This window comes from Acanthisitta chloris, unplaced genomic scaffold (genome assembly GCF_000695815.1).
Source record: "Acanthisitta chloris isolate BGI_N310 unplaced genomic scaffold, ASM69581v1 scaffold7264, whole genome shotgun sequence".
Lineage (NCBI taxonomy): Eukaryota > Metazoa > Chordata > Aves > Passeriformes > Acanthisittidae > Acanthisitta > Acanthisitta chloris.
In genome coordinates, this window is record NW_008667586.1 from 32,048 (window position 1) to 46,098 (window position 14,051).

A 14,051-nucleotide genomic window follows, 5' to 3' on the forward strand; every position below is an offset into this window, starting at 1 on the left:
AATGCAATGTTTTGACATTTCCAAAGCTAAGTTTGAAAATGAAAGCCAACTCATTTCTTGAAATCTTCCCACTAAGGTTTCTGTTGGACTCATGTTCGGATTCCAGTGGAACTGTTTTCAAACTGCATGTTGTTCAGTAAGTGGCTGCTAACCAATTCTCACAAATCACCTCCATAAGCACACTAATTCCTCTTCACCACAATGCAATGTTTTGACATTTCCAAAGCTAAGTTTGAAAATGAAAGCCAACTCATTTCTTGAAATCTTCCCACTAAGGTTTCTGTTGGACTCATGTTCGGATTCCAGTGGAACTGTTTTCAAACTGCATGTTGTTCAGTAAGTGGCTGCTAACCAATTCTCACAAATCACCTCCATAAGCACACTAATTCCTCTTCACCACAATCCCAAGATGCTTTACAAAAACAAGGGCTGCCTCCATTTTAACAGCTACACTCATAAGAAGAGCTCCGTTTCCAGCAAATTCATGTGTTTTTCAGCAATGACAAGAAGCAGAGTCAAGAAGAGAAGCCAGAACTCCTGAACCACAGCTCCCCACATCAACCCCTCCCTCACCTTTACCTTCCTTACTGGGAACACCTAAAGGCACTGTCACAGACTACATGCCAGCTATGACACAGGAGTTAACATTATCTGTGCAGGACACTGAAAAGGTCACAGTTTGCTACCAAGTATGTCTTCTGGATGGCTCACTCTAAGATCTGAGAAGTTACTAACATTCCATGTTTTCATGGGGAGGAGGAACAGGATAGGGAAGCAATGACCTTTTAAAAGCTGCTACTAAAGCAAATCTTGAAAATCTTTTAGGAATCCCACAAAGTCAGTAGGTTACAAGGGCTGACTTACAACACACTAGAGCTTTAAAAAATAAAAAAGTACATGACAAGCAGCTGAAAAATAGTTTTTTTCTTGAATTTTATTCCCAAGGTCCATATTCACAGATCTGCACAGGCCAAAAAAATTACCACTGGCCAGCAGTCTGAGAACAGCTGAACACTAGACAGGAGAAGCACAATTTTATCACATTCATGAATTTTGCAGTAGAAATTGGACATTACAATTTCAAACCACTTACTAGAAACTTCATTATGATGGGACAAGGGGCTGACTTGCATCTGCGCCTACTGCACGAACAAGCTGCTTGACCCCAGCTGACAAGTGAAACTGGCTTTTAAACTCCATTTCCCCACAAATGCCTTAGAAGGGCAGCATCAACCACTGTCCCCCCAGATTTTGCTGCTGTCCATCCAAGGCAGCTGCAGGCTGAAAAGCTGTGCCACCACCAGACCCAGCCATGCTCAGCTTTAACACCAGCAGGAAGATCACAGCTGGGCCAGATGCTACTTTCCTCCAGAGAATCAGAGCTGGAACATCCCCAAGAAACTCCCAGCAGCATTGTCACAGAGCCCTGTGAATGTGAATCCATGTGGCATAGGGGGACACCACAAGACGTGCTCTCTGGAGGAGCTCTACCCAGCAGCAAGGATCTAGTTGCTAGGGTCACTGGTCTGCTGCCAGCTGTGGTGCTCAGTTGTCCCAACCACACTCCCCAGTGCTCACACCTCCAGCAGACACTGGTCCACACAGTGCTGGCCTCTGTTACTTGTGGGGCAATTCAGAGAGTGTGGAAGAGGAGCTGTGGCAATCATCCACAGCAGCCAACAGTGCCAGGGTAAAGCTGTAGGCACATACCTTGTGTTTCAGCACTCCCCATCCCCAAAAGCAGCAAAAGTCTTGCTGCCTGATTTGGCAGACTTCTATGCAACTTTCACACAGCCATAAATCAGCACACGGCTTGCAGGACAGCAAGTTACCACGCTCACAACTTAATCCAAATAACAGACAAAACCAAATCTTTTAATGCTATTTACTTCTGTTTGCTCCAGAAAAGCAACAACAACAAAGGAATGGCTACTGCCACCAGCTTGTTCCAGGCCTATCCCAAGCACTGCCCTAAGCTCAAGTACTGAGGACACATGAAACCTTTCTGGCTCAAGCATGGTAGTGCTTTTAACTGCTCCCAGGGCACAAGTTCCACCTCTACAGCTGCAGCTTAGCAGCTGCTCATATAATTGCTTCTTACAGTGCTATTTCATGGCAGGCTGGCTCTCACAGGCAGGCTGACTGGGAGTTAATGTAAGCTCACCTCCAAAGTGAAGATACTTAACTGAGGATGGAATGAACTATTGATGCATTCTGCAGTTCAAGCAAACCAACATCCATTCTACTTAGAGGAGAAAAACCCAGCAGAGAGACTGATCAGGTACTGGGGCAGACAGAAAAAGGTGAAGGTTAGGAAATCAGAGGTAGGACAGAGTTCAACCAAGCCTGAGCTCATGGACACAGTGCCAGTGCAGCAAACACCTTAGCAGGAGGTTTCAGAGCTCAAGTTGCTGAAGTGAAACAGGAGCTAAAGTGAACAGTCCCACAGTGCACAATCACTGGCCTGGGCATGCTGAAAATGAAAAACATTGATCCATTACAGACCTCAGTGGGAGAATTTGCCTCTCTGTGCACTGACATTTCTGCTGCTGGATCTTCCAGCAGCACCTGCATCAAAGCACTACTAGTACAGGAGTACCAGAGACCCCACTCAACATGTAGGTAAAAATCCTCCTTCAGAACAGGATTGCAATGTAGATTTATAAAACGCATTCCAGAAACTATCTTTTGGTTCCCAAGATCTCACCCTGCAGGACTTAACTATTTGGTTCAGCATAGCAAACTTGTTGAATACCTGAAGAGCAAACTATGAAGTAATATTTCCAGTGATTCTTATATAAAAATATGAGTTCCTCAGGCATAAACAAACTCAAATACATTCTTAGGAAAAAATACTTAAAGACTGGGCATGAAACTTAAGAGAATATTTACTGCTGGTGAAGACAATGGTGACGTATTTTCTATGCAGACAATGGGAAAGGCCAGAAGAGCAGCACACACTCCACACAACACTTTAGACTGATTCATCACACTGTCAAGTTCAAAGCACCAAATGCTGGATAAATCCATGAATTACACATAACAATAGCTATCAATATCTTTTGGAAGGCAACTGATATGTTCCTTTTATCAGCTATTATGCTCTTCCAGCTACTGCCCAGAGGTACCAAAGAAGGACTTTCAAAAACACATAAACGCCTCCTTTAGGTCATTGAAGCAGACTTGGAAAGTGTAATTCACATGAAGCTCCAAGAAAGAATCAGAGACACAGAGATAAGGTGACATGTCCTCACAAGGCACTAAAGTTCTGCAGTTCATTCTGAAAAAAGTAGTTACTAAAGGTAAACTGCAATAGGAATCACCTCAAACATCTATAAACAACATCTAGATTTTTTTGCTGTTTAAAATTAAGTAATAGCCTATCATTTATTCATTAACTGTCATAGCTCATTACATGTCTGGGAGGTTTCCTGGACTGCAAATAGACAGTTGCTTCTAAGTTTTCCCCCAATTCCGCGGATTTATTTTGAAGAAGAGATAACATATACAATGAAATACTTCTGAGTAGGTCAGATATTGCATAACTCAGACTTGTGAAGTGCTATTGACTCTGATGTATATCTTCATGTAGGCATGATTCTGGATGCTACTGTGCAGTCAGAAGTACTGAAATCAATGTCACTAGTGAGGTGCTTAAGCCATAGCAAAGTGCTTGAGCAGGGAATTAAGAGCTTGAACTATTTCCTACTGTGCTCATATTATCACCAGCGCATTTTTAGCACATTCTCTTACCTTCAAAATAGCATGACCCAGTGCCAAAATTTGAAGCATTATGCAACGTGAGCTCAAAATGCCACCAGTTTAGGATGAAAATGCATTGTACTCTTCCATATGGACTTTCAGGTCCAAAACATGGAAGAGCTGTGAGCAGCAGGTCTGCCAACAAATTATTTGCAAGGATTTTACTACTCTCTAATGGCTGATATGGCACATCTAATTACTGTACATGGCTCTGTTCAGTCAAAGAGCCTTTATTGTATGGAGGCACTGCACAGCTGAGAGGTTTTTTCACATCCTTACTCTTCTATTTTTGATAAACTAGTCTGACTCTTAAGAATCTTAATTGAGTTCTTCTGAAATATTCACTAACTAGAACCAGGACTTCACAATTTGCTAATTAATTTCGCATGTATGATCCATTATTTTAAATTCCAGTCCTGAATATAGTTTGGCACTGCCAGGCAAATAATCAGGGAAGCCAAGATTTTAAAAAAAACCAACAAAAAATACCCAACCCCAAAACACCCCAGCACAAAAATGCTCCTGGCTCTGACAACTAAATGAGCACAATACAGTACCTATTTTAGATATAGATATTTTAAAAAAAATAATTCCCCCTACATTTTTTTTTGCATTCTTCAAGTTAGTTATTTGCAGTCTAATAGGCTGGCTTGATAGTAGATATCTTCCATCCACTGAGATTCATAGGTCTTGTACTCAAATCGAGATTGGAAAAGACCTCTGGGAACATATGGTCCCACCTTCTGTTGAAAGCAGGGCTTTAAGTTAGGTTAACCCAAGATCATGTCAAACAGCCTTAAAAATCAGAGGTTTGAAGAAGTCAAATGCTGGAACCCCAAACCACCCCTCTCTAGTGTGTTAATGGTACTACAGCCATACACACTTCAGTTTTCAAGGCAACTCCTTCACAAGAATCATAGTATTTCAGATCTTATTACAATGGTAGTAGCACATATTAAGCTCAGACTCCCTCCTTGAACAAAATCCCTTAGTCAGGAGTACCAGACAATCTCCATTATTTGGTTGCACTCAAGGATCTGTGCAAGGAGTTGTTGACTCCATCCTATACACTGCAGCAATATGTCTTTATACACTGCTGCCTACTATAATTAACCAGTTTTTCATGTGGACAAGATAATCAGCTATGCTACTAAAAATCCAAATAAAGAAAATTAATAGACAAACAAGCACTCCATCCAACTGCTACTGAAACAGAAAGTAGCATTTTGTCATTTCTACAAGGTACAACAGATTTCCCTACTTGACTCATCAAAATCTCAGTGCCTTGAAGACTATGACTGGCTCGAAAACTGTAACTGACCACAAACAACAACAAAATAACCTAAGATCACATGACATTTTTAACATCTCTGTGGCAGTTTCGAGACTCTGAAATTACAATCCAGCCCCGAGACACAGTCTTTAGAAGGTGGCTACTCCTGACCCACCCCTAGCAGGGATGGTTTTGAAACTTTCAGTTTATACATGTTCACCATCTGGATTACACGGAATGTAACTGTAACGTTTCTTACATTTAACCTTCCAGGCACTGCCTGAGGTGCTACCATCAATTAAAGTTTTCAGTACAGTCCACAGACTATAACACTTCATAACTTAGCAGGGTCTGGTGATTCTTTCCAGGCAGTACCCAGTCTCAAAGAAAACATGTTGCTTTACCCCTGCCACTCCCAACTTGGTCTCAATTATTTCAGTCAGTTATTCAATGAAATGAATTATGAAGAATTTAGCAGACTTTCAACTCGTTCAAGATAAACTGAAAAGTCATATTTATGTTTCACTACACTCCTGACACTGTACACCAACAGCAAAGTAACTCATAACTCATGTCAGCAAGTGAAGCAGGATTCAATGCCAAGAAGCAGCTGTATTTAAAAGAAACCACACCAAAACCCCATACAGTTCCTTACTCAGCCCTGCTTCCTTTTTATATCCAGAGTCTTATGCATCTACATAGAAGTAAACATATTAGTGGTGCAGAGCCACTGCAGGAAAGCAGGGCTGCTTCCACCCCTGCCAAGCCTCAGCAACAGCACTGCTTCTTCCTCATCAGTTGCATTACTGGGAAACCACATCTTCCCTTTTGACTCTCACAGTCCTAAACCAGAGCACCTCTCTCAAGCTCCCTGTGCCCTCAGACTCCATTAAAGGGTCTGTCTGTTTTGCACAGACAGCAGCTGCAAATCTGTCTGGGTTTATCATCAGTCTGCAAGATCATATGCCAAAAAACATCAGCCCCTGGAACTATCCAAAGACACTGACCTCCCTTTCCCTAGGCCACACAAAAATGCCGAGCCCAGGAGAGGACCAATCCACATCACTAAAACAAAGGAAGACAAAAAGCCCCAATCAGGTGCCTCTTCACATCAGAAAACAAGCAGATTGCACAGATGCTGCTGTTGACCTCATTTGGCCTATGAAAACTTTTTTAGAAGGATGAGGATTCTCAGAGCATGGTTGAATGAGTAGGATTAGGAGCAATTCCTCTTCATCTTGATAACTAAAAAAATAAAACAACTATGAACTCAGAGGACCACAGCCTATTCCAGAGCTCAAGAGGAATTTTCTGACCCAAACAGTTCAAAAATGGTATGAGTTTCAGTTGCCCCCATGTCTCCCTTTCACCATTTACCTGATAGAAAAATGACCCAGCACTGAAAATTGGAAGATAGAAAATGCATTAACAGGCTCCTCCAGAAGATACATCTCTCATCAAAGAATATGAAACTAACAGCTGAAGTCTTGAAAAAAGTATTTCACTTCCTCCAAACTTACAGTTTAATTATTACTAAATGCACAAGCACAGACCAAGATACAACTGTTCTACATCAAGAGTGATACATGATCACTGTCCAGCACTTCAGAACCACAGAGCCCAACAATGCCAATTAAATAAGGCATCCATATAGCTAAACTTCAGGAGGTAATGGGAATAGGGTTAGAATTATTCAAGTAACAACAGTGTCAGGTCTTAACAGACATACCTACACTGCAAGACACCCCTGCAAGCACACTAGGAGCTTCACAATGTTTTCAAATGTTTCAGCTTTAACAGCACACCATGTCATGATAATGTAGCAACTACTAGCAAATACAAAAAGATGGTGTTTATAAATCTCCCAGACAATTTTCTGAGTTTTACTGCCATCCCAAACAACACCTGTTTCAAGTTTCCCCAGGCAGCCTGTGAGTGGGCGTTCCAAGGCACCACACCTTCAGCCCAGGGAGGAAGCAGAGTCCAAGAACTTGTGGGTGACATGTTCAACAACCACACTTCCTCCCAGGTGACACCAACAGTTATGTGGCACAAAACACTGCTCTGCCCTGTCTGAAGGTCCTTAATGATCAGTAGCTCTTAAAAAAAAAAGTCTCAAAAATGCTGGCCCTCATACTCTGGAGAGCAGTGCCATGTCCCCTGTGTAATCTTTGTGGTCCCTGGCCTCAAGGGTGCCTGGGAAGATCGGACAGCCCTGGCAAAAAGTAGTTCATAGCATGTTCAGAAACTTCTCTTTCTCGTGTGCATTCAGTGGAGATGGAGAAGAGACTGGAGACAATGTGACCTTCAGCTCTTCAAACCTCAGGAAAAAAAAGGCATGAAAGGGTCAATACTCAGACTTGTCCAACCACCAGCAAACACAGTATTTCCAACTGCCTTCACTCCCTGCTACCTCCTTGCACTGCATTATTCTGAACCTACTCTTACATAGTATTGTTCTTCAGATTCCAGCTCCTGGAAGCCAGCAATTAACTGAAATCTGTCATTTCAAGAGGTAATGAAGTCTACGTCTCACGACTTCTGAGAACCACCTGCTTTTTTTAATATATATTTCATACTTTCCAAAAGGCTGAAGTTGCCAGTACTGGCATATTTACATCCTACTACTTCATAAGTTGTCAAAAAATCTGCCACCTTTTAGTCAGTTATTATATGCAAAATCCCAACTTTACAACATTTCTAGACAGCTCTAGCATGTGTACAATTTATACCTCTTCCATTTGATTTTGAAAGACACTGAACTGGAACTGGTCTGGAATAATTCAGTATGAACAATACTCTTCTTGAATAAATCTGTTAAACATTGTTTTCCAAATCTAATGATGAATCCTCTAAATTCTATTTTCATTTTTAGGGAGCTGCATATATTAAAATACGAATCACCTTCACAGCCAACAAAGCAATTTAGCAATCCTGGACATAGTTTATTTTGCCTGAAATAAGCTTCTCTTTGATTATATGCAAACTACTGTGTGTAGTTTCTGAATGTATGGAAGATTCTGACACCTCCAGAGAATAAAAACATGCCCTAATGATATGAGTACAGCGTGTGGATAACTGAGATAACTTTATAACTTGAACATTTATGATCACAAGCCTATGCTAGACAAACTACAAAATGATTCCAGAACTCCATCCATTCACTCCATCACTCCCAGCATTGTACAGATCGAAGGGCACACTACACAAAAGTGAAAAAGAAAAGTGAATATCACAGCCTAACTTCTTATGCCACTGCAGAAGCAGTTGTTCCACTGCAGTTGCACTGCTTCAGAGAAAACAGACATATGCTGTGGTTGCAAGGCCAGCACTAGGGAGATACCACCAGGCAGATACCACCTGAGTACATTCACATGGTGCTGAGCATCTCCTGCAGAACTATTTCCAAACACACTGGAGCTTTGGACTGTGTGAAAACTGTTCATAGCAGAGACCAAGCTGACTGCCAGCAGTGCTGAGCATGCAGTTTGTATCTGTCCAGCCCAGCTGTGATCATCTATCTTCAGCTTCATGGCTCATTGTCATCCTCCTGCAAATAGCAGCTCCATCCCCTGAGCAAGCCTCAGCAGAACACCCCACACTCGGTGATCACACGTATTTTTCTGAACAAAGCCTTTGTTATGGGTGTGCTTGCATGGAGCCAGAGTTACACACTGTCCATCCCCTCTCCACTGCATCATGCATGTGCACAAAGCTCCTGCTCAGAGCCCCCAGCCTTGTAAGACCCTTTCTCTCAGTGCCTTGCTTAGATCTTCCAGCCAGTCCAAGTGCACAATGAGACAAGACTCAGATCACCCATTATCCAGAGCTGTCAGACCCTGGTCTCTTGCATGCTCAGTGGAGAGCAGTCTTTGGGTACAATTTTAAGTTGTCATTGTCAATATGTCTTACACATTTTGGCAAGTAACATTCCAGTGAGCTACATAACAAAGCAAAACCTTTTCTTTTGCAGCAGAGAAGCAAACTATGTTGCTTCTTCCTGTTTCTACCATGATTAAGCAGCTGATTCACTCTCAACATCCTTAAAAGATGACTTAGAGAGGAATTTTTCTTTCCCAATACAAAATAAATCCAGACACAAAAAGAAAGGCAAAACTATTTCACAGAACATTCGGAAACTTTAGGATCTTTTGACAGGTAGAAAACTGTGATTTCACTGACCTGCACCCCCAATGTCTCCTTGTTTCTAATCTGTGTGAATCCCTAAGCCTCTATTTTTAATTTAGTAGTACTAAGTGCATTATCTGAATGACAATATCAGCAATAACACAGACTTAACCACTGCAAAGACTTACATGAGAAAGACCCTACTTCTGACATGAAAATAAATAAAAAACCAGCAGTATGGGAAAACAGAAACTTCCCAGAACTGCTTCTGTAAAGCATTTTTCAGAACCTTTTGAAAAAGCATCTATAGCTTCAAAGGGAAAGCAAAATACGATTAGAGCAGATGTGCCACCAGAGGATGGACACCAAAGTGAAACACACATTCAGTGCACCGGAGAAAGGACAGCCCAGCCCTGCTACACCAGGGTCCCTTCTGCATTCTTTCTGCAGTGGAGATCAATGCACAAGGACTCATCAGGCAGGGGCTTGATGAGTGGGATGCTTGATGGGCAGTGGGACCTGAGGGAGAAGCAAGACCAGACAGCTAACTGCTGTGCCACTACTCTTCTGATGTACTTCAAAGGGTCTTTTCCTTCCTCTGTCGGTCTCCAAATGGGAGCAACACAACACAGACTCCCCTTTTTAATCACGTCTATTTTCTCTTCTTAGATCATTTTTAGGGAAGGCTTCACAGTGAAAGAACACTTTTCTAGGTTAGCTCTTATAACTACAGAAAGGCACACACAGCATAGTGCAGAAGCAGTATGTTATGGCAGACAACGTTTAATTGCTGCAGTTTCTTGACTGGTGGTTCTGCTTTGATATCACAGTGACAAAGGTAATGAGGGAAATCTATTTTCTCTTCTTAGATCATTTTTAGGGAAGGCTTCACAGTGAAAGAACACTTTTCTAGGTTAGCTCTTATAACTACAGAAAGGCACACACAGCATAGTGCAGAAGCAGTATGTTATGGCAGACAACGTTTAATTGCTGCAGTTTCTTGACTGGTGGTTCTGCTTTGATATCACAGTGACAAAGGTAATGAGGGAAATCAAATACTTCACTGCCTGCCTGCAGAGCAGGGTTAATTGACACCTCTGTCTTGAAGAGCACTGCTGTTTGAGTCTTAGCTGAGCTCTCCACTCAATCCAGGCCAAATTTAGTCATCACTGATGTGAATTTGTGCCAGACACCTATTTAATAATTTTGAAAAAGAGAAAATAAGCACAGGACAGAAAAAAAAAAAAAGAAACAGGGCAGAGGGAAGTCAGCACAAAAGCCAACCTGTGGCAGCAGAGATTCATGAAAGCAGGACAGAAGGAAGGGGCACAGAGCTTCACAGGTGACAACATTTTGCATTATGCAGAAACAACAGCAAGATAAACCAGGACATTACTGGAACAATATTGTCCATCATCGTATTTATTTCTACTTTAGAAACTATAGCTTTATCAAGAACAGCGTAATAAATTAAAGAGGCATCCAAACCTTATAGACTTGTCCATATGTCCCATTTCCAACAACCTGCACCAGTTCAAATATTCCCGCAGGATCCTGCAAAAAGCAGATGAAATAACATTATTTACATTACAGCAACCACTTCGAAATGAGAGAGCCTGGAGGCTGAGCTGCTGTCCTCTGCTATGAAACACTTGGCACCAGCAATGTTGCAAAGGAAAGAACCTAAATAACAGAATCGAAAAAATTACTATATAAGGCACCTGAGCCCAGTTACCTTACTGCAGGGAAATGCACCATCCCAGGCACCTGTAACACTACAGTAGGCTGAGAATGCCCAACTGTCCTGTCCTGAAAATAGAACAAAGTGGATTTGACTGATGTATTGAACTCCTGGCTTTGAACCCAAACTAATATTAATGAACCAGATCAGTGTACCATTCCACATGAACCAACTTCCATCCTCCTGATAAAGCACCAGTTGCTTTAAAACCAACCACTGCAGCAGATGTCCTCTTCCAACAATGAGATGCTGCAGCCCCTCAGATACAGGCAGATCATCTTGTTGCAAGGCATGGGCAATGTTCACTCCTGCATGACTGAGGCCATTAAGAAATCTGGTGCTTCAGTTAAAACTCACTGGAGAGATTTATATAAAACCATTAAGAACTCAAGGGACCAGTTTCTTGGTTTCTGGCTACGCCATTTATCACTCTGCTCATTTCTTGCTATGGTATCATTGAGAGATTTATATAAAATATTATTAACTCCATGTGTCAGTTTTACCACATCTGTTTCAGCAATCTGTCATGTCAGTTGATGCCTACTGGTACTGCTGAAGGATGTGAGGAGATGAAAACATTATCTCAGAAGTACAATTTCTATGACCCTGGTTGCAAAACATCCTTTTTTAAAGGTATCAAGCTACTTTTTCACTCCACTTATAAGTTAATCTTTTAATATAAATAATTCTTCATTTCTGATATGGAAATGTTTACCTCGGCAAACATACAGGCTTTTCTTTTTTTTCTGAGCAGATTCTGCCTTTACTGGCACAACTGTGATGATATATGGCAATAGCTTTCAGAGCAACACAGCCCAGACTTCCACAACAGAAAGTACTAATGAGTTCATTTAGTTTTGTCTTTAAGTTAAATGAGTTTTAGTCTTATACTTCCTGCACTGTCAACCTCACATGACTTTTTTAAAAAAATCAATGCATAGGGTAGATCAAAATCTCTTATTTTTGACCCACACAGGCCATGCTGTGTCTTTTTTTTCCCCTCTCATTTTTAAAACAAGTTACTAAGACACAGCCTTCTAGACTTAAACCCCCATTCCAAAAGCCCTCACTTAGAAGGAAATCAGTGGGAACACTCACATATGGAGCTAAGCACATGCATAAGAATGCCTCTAACATCGAGACTGTAAAGCTTTAATTTCTTCATTTTCCATTTTCACTAGTCTGGCTATAAATGAGCCATATGCTCTGCTTCAGTGGAGCAGAAGTCAGCAAATAATCCATTGCTACTGCTAAAGCAACAGGTGGGTGGCACAAACCTCTGCTCCACATGTAACCTCCCCACAGAAGTCTGCTGTGGGTTGCATGTGGTCCATGCAGTGAAACTCACCGTACTCTGAGGAACTCTTCCAGACAGGAGCTTCCATGCACAGTATCTGCTGTGCTCCATGTGAAGCATGAACAGCACCCCATTTCCACACCTCTCCTGTAGCAAGCAGCACCGCTGAATTCAGAAGTGCTCACAGTTCACAGAAATCCAAAAAAACCTAAACCGCATTTTCGACTTGGAGTTTGCAACTGTCCCACTCACTTAAACACATGCTCAGGCCTCACTCTTCTTCTCTAAGCTTATTTATTATGCAAATATAGTAATTTAAGGGAACTCAAAAGCAGCTTCTTTCTCCCTCCAAAAAAATTCATTCTGAATTAGCATCCTAAGAGTTTGCTTCTAAAGGTTTCTGACACTCGAGGAAAAACCCAAACAATTATCCAGATAAATGTCAGCATTGACTTTAATATAGTGAAAATCCTACCCTGTCCTTGCTAGCCAATTGAGCATTAATGTCTCAAGCCTCTGCAGCTCCGAGTGCAGCCAAAATACTTGGCCATCTCTCTTCTTTTAATCAGGACACCATAGTGAACAGAGTCTTGTTAAGAGTCATAAAGGATATTAATCTGGGCTCTGACTGTGGTCCTTGGATTGCCCTTGTTTGCTTGGATATCAGCACTGCATCGTTTGCTGGCATTCTTCACAATGGGCCGACTTCTTAATTGTCTCAGAGTTAAGGTATCATCTTTGATGTAGTGCTTCCTCCCAGCTACCCATTTAAGCCCCATGGTCCAGCTAACCCTTCACCAGCCAGCACCTGCCAAATTGCTAGGTTCCCTTTGACAGATGCCAAAATCCTGGTCTGAACATTCATTACTCTAAGGTTAATTACTGCAATACATTGTACCATATGGTGGCTGCCTTGGTTTCCTGCAAGTCATCTGCAGGGCACTGAGAAGGCAAGATCAAGGCCGCTGACCCAGAGGCACCCAAGCCCCATTCATCTCCTCTACAAGGCAGAATTAAAGCAACACACGCAGCAAGAGCCCTACCAAAACACACTTTTCACATTGCTGCAGCTATAGACGACACAGGTGTCTGAATCACAAGTTCTCCTAAGGACCTTGGCACATACTGCAGAGTTCAGGGGCTTTTTAGCCATCTGACTGCCCTGACTAGCCCAGGGCAAAAGTACCCCAGCAAAGATGCTCCAGCAACATTAGAGAACTACAGCTCCCCTTCTTTCCAGGGAAAGGGGAAAGTCCTGGTGAACACCCATTTGGAGGGGAATGAGGCCAGCTCCTGTGGTTTGAAAATGATCACAGCCATGCCTCCCTGCAGTGAGGCTGGTGGGAGCAGGAGCACAGCACCATGCAGCTCCCAGTGGCCCCAGGAACACCTCAGACAAGGCAAACGTAAGGCACCTGTCTTTAAATTTCCATAGCTGAGCCTCACCTGCCTCCCATTTTCTGCTAAACACAACCCTCAGACTGCTGACATGCTCAAAAGGTTTCCTCTGAAAGGAGACATTTCTCCCTTCCTGTTGAGGCCAAAACGTGTCACCCTTTGGAAGTTCTGAATCAGATGGTTTTGACACAAAGCCTGCTGTCTGCTTTGCAGCATGACTCTTTTTAAAACTGACACTATTTTCTTCTTTAAGGAGATTAGATTCATCTGCTAGAGCTCTAAAGAACTTCCATTATTTTGCCTTACACCCCTGAGAAGAGCCAGGTTAAATTTCTGCTTGCCTAGCCAGAAGCCTTTTGCCATCCTCACAAACTTTCCTGTCCCTGCTACCTTTCTTCTTTCTGCCTCCGGTTTGGAACACCCTCCTCACCATGTGATTGTTGCAAAGGCTT

The 14,051-nt window shown here is 42.2% G+C and overlaps 1 protein-coding gene across 1 annotated transcript in view; it reads right to left on the bottom strand.

The window, feature by feature from the left end:
* LOC103800182 (mitogen-activated protein kinase kinase kinase kinase 4-like) overlaps positions 1-12,980 on the bottom strand; it is a gene marked incomplete at its 3' end in the record, with an annotated part of 43,416 nt that extends 30,436 nt beyond the window's left edge. Inside the window, exons 1-2 of the mRNA XM_009072551.1 lie at positions 12,831-12,980; positions 10,652-10,717 (exon numbers count right to left, since the gene is read on the bottom strand). Of these exons, the coding sequence (XP_009070799.1) occupies positions 10,652-10,717; positions 12,831-12,980 (216 nt within the window). The remainder of the gene's footprint in view (positions 1-10,651; positions 10,718-12,830) is intronic.
* Between the last annotated feature and the right edge of the window lie 1,071 nt (positions 12,981-14,051).